The 6,459-nt window shown below is 36.2% G+C and overlaps 1 protein-coding gene across 1 annotated transcript; it reads right to left on the reverse strand.

Moving 5' to 3' along the window:
- Window positions 1-4,780: 4,780 nt before the first annotated feature.
- On the reverse strand, window positions 4,781-6,229 carry LOC110873569 (protein PHLOEM PROTEIN 2-LIKE A10). Its single transcript, XM_022122520.2, has one exon. The coding sequence runs from the start codon at window positions 6,055-6,057 to the stop codon at window positions 4,930-4,932; it is 1,128 nt and encodes a 375-aa protein (XP_021978212.1). The 5' UTR covers window positions 6,058-6,229; the 3' UTR covers window positions 4,781-4,929.
- Between the last annotated feature and the right edge of the window lie 230 nt (window positions 6,230-6,459).

The following is a 6,459-nucleotide window of genomic DNA, read 5'->3' on the forward strand; positions in this document are numbered from 1 at the left end:
TTCACCATGATTTTTTTTACAACTAGATGTGTGTATTATAAACACAGCCGTAAAAAAAAAATTTAAACGCCGCGGCCGAGGAGGTAGTTTTTTACACCACAAGTTTGGTGTTTTTAATTTTTTTTCTTTTTTCTTTTTTTTTTCACCAAACTTGTGGTGTAAAAAACTACCCCCTCGGCCGCGGCGTTTAAAATTTTTTTTTACGGCTGTGTTTATAATGCACACATCTAGTTGTAAAAAAAATCATGGTGAACGCCCACCCGTGAGGTGTAGTTCTCGCGGTTCTTACAACTCGGGGTGGTTTTCATTCTAGCGGCTCCTTATATATATATATATGCTAATGCTAGACCAAAAAACCCTAAAAATTTTAGGAAACTCTGGAAACTCAAAGCTCCCGACTTTTTTTTTTTTTTGAAAAAAATAACACATGTAATATACATGTTTATAAGAGTTTTGGGCCAAAAAAACGCCGAGTACTTTTTTTTTTAAAAAATAAACAAGTTCCAGAAACTTCGGTGACTAACATGTGTTATACAAAAAATGCTGAAAGTTGCTGAAATTTGTTTTTTTTTAGAAAAAACCCTTTGGCGCTTTTTTGTTTTTTTTGGCCCAAAAATCTTAAAAACAAGTATATTACATGTGTTATTTTTTTCAAAAAAATAAGTCGGGAGCTTTGAGTTTCCCGGGTTTCTTAAATTTTTAGGGTTTTCTATATAGCCCAACCCTATATATATATATATATATATATATATATATATATATATATATATATATATATATATATATATATATATAGAATTTCTTGGGAATCCTACAAGATCCGTTCGTTCTTTTTTCTCTGACAGATGGTCAGAACTTCATCTGGGTTCGAATCCTACTGAGAGGTCCACTAGAGATCAGAAATTGTTGAAGAAACAACAAGATCTTTCTTTTCTCAGGCGGTTTGATCCTATTCATGGAGATTCCATAAATATCCCATTCCAAAAATGGAAACAATTGGGATTTTTTTAGAAATTGGATGCAGTTACTAATTCATGATCTGGCATGTACAGAATGAAAACTTCATTCTCGATTCTACGAGAATTTTTATGAAAGCCTTTCATTTGCTTCTCTTCGATGGAAGTTTGATTTTCCCAGAATGTATCCTAATTTTTGGCCTAATTCTTCTTCTGATGATTGATTCAACCTCTGATCAAAAAGATATACCTTGGTTATATTTCATCTCTTCAACAAGTTTAGTAATGAGCATAACGGCCCTATTGTTCCGATGGAGAGAGGAACCTATATATATAGGTAAAGGGTACTGTACAAATTTACTTATCATACATTACGTACGCTATAATCTCGGCCGTCAGATCATCTTCCCGCAATGAAAATCGCATGTTGTTTTTTTTTTTTGTAATAATTTCGCATGTGATAATTTTGATGAAATAGTAGGTTGTTTTTTTGTAACAATTTCGCATGTGGTAATTCAATTTCGCATGTGATAATTTTGATGAAATAGCAGGTTGTTTTTTTTAACAATTTCGCATGTGGTAATTCAATTTCGCATGTGATAATTTTGATGAAATAGCAGGTTGTTTTTTTTGTAACAATTTCGCATGTGATAATTTTGATGAAATAGCATGTTGGTTTTTTGTAACAATTTCGCATGTGGTAATTTTGATGAAATCGCATGTTAAAAAACCAACTTGCGAAATTGTTACAAAAAAACAACATGCGATTTTCAATGCGGGAAGATGATCTGACGGCTGAGATTGTAGCGTACGTAATGTACGATAAGCGCATTTGTACGATAACCAGGCCCTATATATATATAGTGGAGAGTTCAAATAAGAAAATATTTTTTGTAAGAATAAAAAAGAATAAATTTCAACCAATAAAAATGTTTCATTTTATTTCATTTAATTTTTGTATTTAGTATTAGTGTAAGGGTATAATGGTAAACTTAGATGGATCATTAATTGGTAGTCTTCCTTTTTAATAGCTAACTACATTAAATTTGTAACTTATTTTAAAAAACATATTTTTTTTTCAAAAAAAGAAAAAATATATATATAATTTAAAGTGTAGCATAAATTACGAGGTGTGTAGGATGAATTATGAACTGTGTAGGATAAATTTCAAAACGTGTAGGATAAATTTTGATGTGTGTAAGCAAAAATTTAAGTGTGAAGGATGATAGTGTTTATGACTAATTAATTAGTCAAAGATAATAATAAATGAGTTGAGAGAAAAAAAACTATTTAATGTTTTTACATTTGTACCCGTTGTTCTTTTTTTTTCTTTATATATATATATATATATATATATATATATATATATATATATATATATATATATATAGGGGACCGCTAAAATGAGAACCACCTCGAGTTGTAAGAATCGTGAGAACTACACCGTAGGTGGCGAGGTGGACCAAATTTTTTTTCATAAACGTAGATGCGCGTATTATAAACACATTTGTAAAAAGAAATTCAAAAAAAAATATCGTGTGTGTAGTTTTGAGCACCACAAGTTTGTGTTTACGGGTACCGTAAATCTTACCGGAAAATTTACGGTACCCGTAAACACAAACTTGTGGTGCTCAAAACTACACACACGACATTTTTTTTAAATTTTTTTTTACAAATGTGTTTATAATACACGCATCTATGTTTATGAAAAAAAATTTGGTCCACCTCGCCCCGGATCAAAAAGTTCTCACGGTTCTTACAACTCGATATGGTTCTTATTTTAGTGCAATTATATATATAGGATTCGGTTCAAATGAAAACTACCACAAATTGTGAGAACCGTGAGAACTTTTTGATCCCGCGCAAGTTTGGCCAAAATTTTTTTTGTCCATTTGGCGTTATTAAGAAGAATTTGCCAACACTTCAAATATAAGATATTACCTTGCGCGGCTTGATATTCTATTAACGCGGCCTATGTAATTTCCTCATCGTAATGACAACTTTTCCATCCGTTTTTTACCCGTTGGTAAACGGATTGACCATTTGTACACTTTTTGTTGATATCGGTCCACTTGCCCGATATTGAATCCGGTAGCTATCCCCCTACCCATGAGCCCGAAAAATAGTTCCCGGATTCGGTTCCGAAAGACGGTTTTATTTTGGTTGTTTGCTACAGAAAATTCAAACAAAAACATAATACAAAAAATTAATATCGAACCCATTAAAAAAATATTACCTATTTCGGGGTCCTCTGACACATCGAGCCAAGCTCGAGTTAACACGTACTCCTCTTTATCATCCCACGGTTGCACTTTTTTTTTTCGTTCGGGTTTCGGTTTTCTTTTTATGGTTGCGTTTGCTTTTGTTTTGTTTTGTTGTGTCTCCTCTTCTATCGGTTGTGTATCCGGGACGACGTCGGGCTCGCGTAGTGGTGAGCCGAATGCTTGTGCCGAGCCGAAGGCTTGAGACGACCCGATTCCTCCCATGTTTTGATTCGGATTCCAACCGTATAGATTTGGGTCCTATGAGAGGGGTTGACTCAGTAGGTTCATAAACCCGGTTTGATGTTGATTGTAATCAACAAAACCGGAACCGAACGGGGTGGGTCGAGTGGGAACCGGAGAAATGGGAAGGCTAGGATTGCTCGTTTGGTTCGTGTCCGCACTAGAATGCGGAGGAACAAAACCGCGGTTGATGGGATGCATTGTATAAAAACTTGGATTTTTATAAAAAAAAAGATGGAGAAGATGGTTTGGGAGTGTGTTTGTGTTTAGAAAAATGGGGGAAGAAGATGATTTTATATTAAAATTTAAAAGAAATTAAATTTTTTATTGTTTTTGACAGTTACAACGGTCTGATTTTTGAAACCCAAGACCCATCACCCCATTATGCTCTTCGCGAGAATCAGGATTCAACCACCCATAGCGTCCGCCGTATCGGTGTTTGGCAGCGCTATGGGGCGCTATGCTCCATTCTCCCGTGATATCAAGCCCCACTACGGGTGGCTTATGAAAGATAATAATAGCCCCAAACTAGACCTAGCTGTCTGTCCATTTTTTTTTTTCAAACAAAAAATGTTACTTCACCGCTACTCACTACTAAATTACATGAATTTAGTTACCTTGCCCGGGATTGAACCCAAGACCTCTTGCATAAGAGACTTGCTCCTCTACCAACTAAGCTAGTCCCGCTGATGTCTAAGCCCAAATACTTAAATTAGACGTGCATAAATCGGGTTCAAACCCTAAACCAATTTAGGTTTTGTCGTTTGTTGACCGGTCTTGACCAACTTTTACCAATTTTCTACCGGTTCGCTTCGAGTATAACCACCTCAAGGGAGAGGATTATCCGCTTACAAACCGGTTTCGGTTCAGGTTCATGTCCCGGTTCCGGATCAAAAACTTTTTTTTTTTTTTTTTGTGCATCTTTAACTTAGATAGTTAACTTTTTGGGCCCATTTGTGTTAACTATGATTTCCAAAACGGATAGATAAAATTGAATAAGGAAAAGATTTATGGGTCAAGATGGGCCATAACAAAAAAGGGAGTATTCTTCCATTCAATAGTCTTTTAACTCTTTTACATTCATGGTTATCTACACACTACAATGATTACAATTTTATAAGTTCGATTTGATCATGTTTATTACCAAATTGAGGATTATTACACATCCCATTTTAATCCCTAACTTTTTTGTTTGTCAAAACCTCGTCTGACCAAACCAAAATCATCATTTTTTTAAATGACTCGTCTTGACCTGTTAGCCAACCCAACCCGGTCCACCCGTTTTCCATGTATAGCGCTAAATACATCTAAAAGAGTTCATTAAGAGAACGCCTAATAACGAGTTCATATATAGCATCCACAATGCGGGTTCATGAATGGCCTCGACAAATATATACACACACTTGTATTGTATTGTACTGTACCGTATTGTATCTAACGAATTCAAGCTAAATAATATTGCAACAAACTTATGCCGATGCAAAACTCCATGGACTACTTAACACATGTAACCAAACCGAAAGACATACAGTCATAGCAGAACAAGATTTCGTACTCACATACCTATAAACCTCACGCCCCTTGTCAACCGCCTCGTCATGAACAACATCAACCTTCCGTTTCACACCCGTTGACATCTGTTCCAAGAAAAAATCCAAGAAAGATCTCACAGTCGCAAACGTCACCCTCCCAGTCAAATCAAGAACAAGACTTCGGTTACTTGGACCCGCTAAAGTCGAAGAAATCTTGCTCACGAACCCATCACTATCGCCCGTTCTTAATCTCATCAACTCTTTCCCGTTCGAGTTCGAAATCACCTGGTGAGAAGTTCTCACAAACGTCTCGACAGCACCATTGCAGAACGAAGATAACAAATCCTTTACCTTTTCATCGTGTTTAGGGTTTGTCAAACCCGATAAGATCTGATCGTACGGGTTAACATCCATTGTTTTATCAAGATAAACCGTCACCAACGTACTCACAAACTGCTGAATACAATCACCAATCAGTTTCCTGCATTTTTCTTCCGCTATCACATCTACCCACTTTTCGACCGGACTCCCTGACCCGTTTACATCGTTAACCTCTCGACGCGCACAAACAGCCAAAACCATATTCTTCGTAAAACTCCCGACAACAACCGACACAAAACCCGACCCAGCTGGCGAAAACAGTTTATCCAACGCTCTATCCGCAAAACTACTGTTTAAATTTAGTTGATTTACATCACCTCTCCTCACCCCAACCCGGTAACCTCGCAAAACCCCGACCGTTAACGCTCTTGTAACACTAACAACCGACCCCGAAAACTCATCCGACTTGGCAATCTTCGACAACTGTCTCAAACTATTGGGGATTTCATCAGAATCAGACTGTATAAACTCTCTCAAATCCTTTGAAACTACACCTATTGTTTCAGCAGAATCACCTAACAGTTCTGCAACCGACGCTATCGCGCTTAACGTTTTAACAAATCTCTCCCTTTTCTTCATAAAAATAGGTGAATTATAAACCCTAATTGCACCGTAAGTTGTAAACCCTAATGCTGCAATCAAAATTATCCATTTTCTCCTATTTTTTACAAGATTGAAATCCATAAAACAACGTGATAGATTTATACAGGAATTTGATGATTGAAATCCTATTGGGTGTGAATTTGTGAAATTAGGTGCGAATTTACGAACCTTGAGATCGGAAATGGATAAGGAGTTGAAGAATGTTTTGCGGTGGATCTAAATATAAATATATAATCCCCTTTCGAAATTATGTGTTTATATATGGTTGATTTTACCAGCATGAATATTGGCTCCTATTTTGTTTATTAAGTTTATAGATATTGGGAAAATCACGAAATTGGCCATGACAATGTCGTCTTTTCCAAAATGGCCAATTGACACCCCTCGTCAAGCCGTTTTCACCAACTGAAACGGCACAAAGAGTTCTTTCAACGCCCCGCCAACCAGAGCATGCCACGTGTCCAACAACAGCTGTAACGGCTT

This window comes from Helianthus annuus, chromosome 15 (genome assembly GCF_002127325.2).
Source record: "Helianthus annuus cultivar XRQ/B chromosome 15, HanXRQr2.0-SUNRISE, whole genome shotgun sequence".
NCBI lineage: Eukaryota > Viridiplantae > Streptophyta > Magnoliopsida > Asterales > Asteraceae > Helianthus > Helianthus annuus.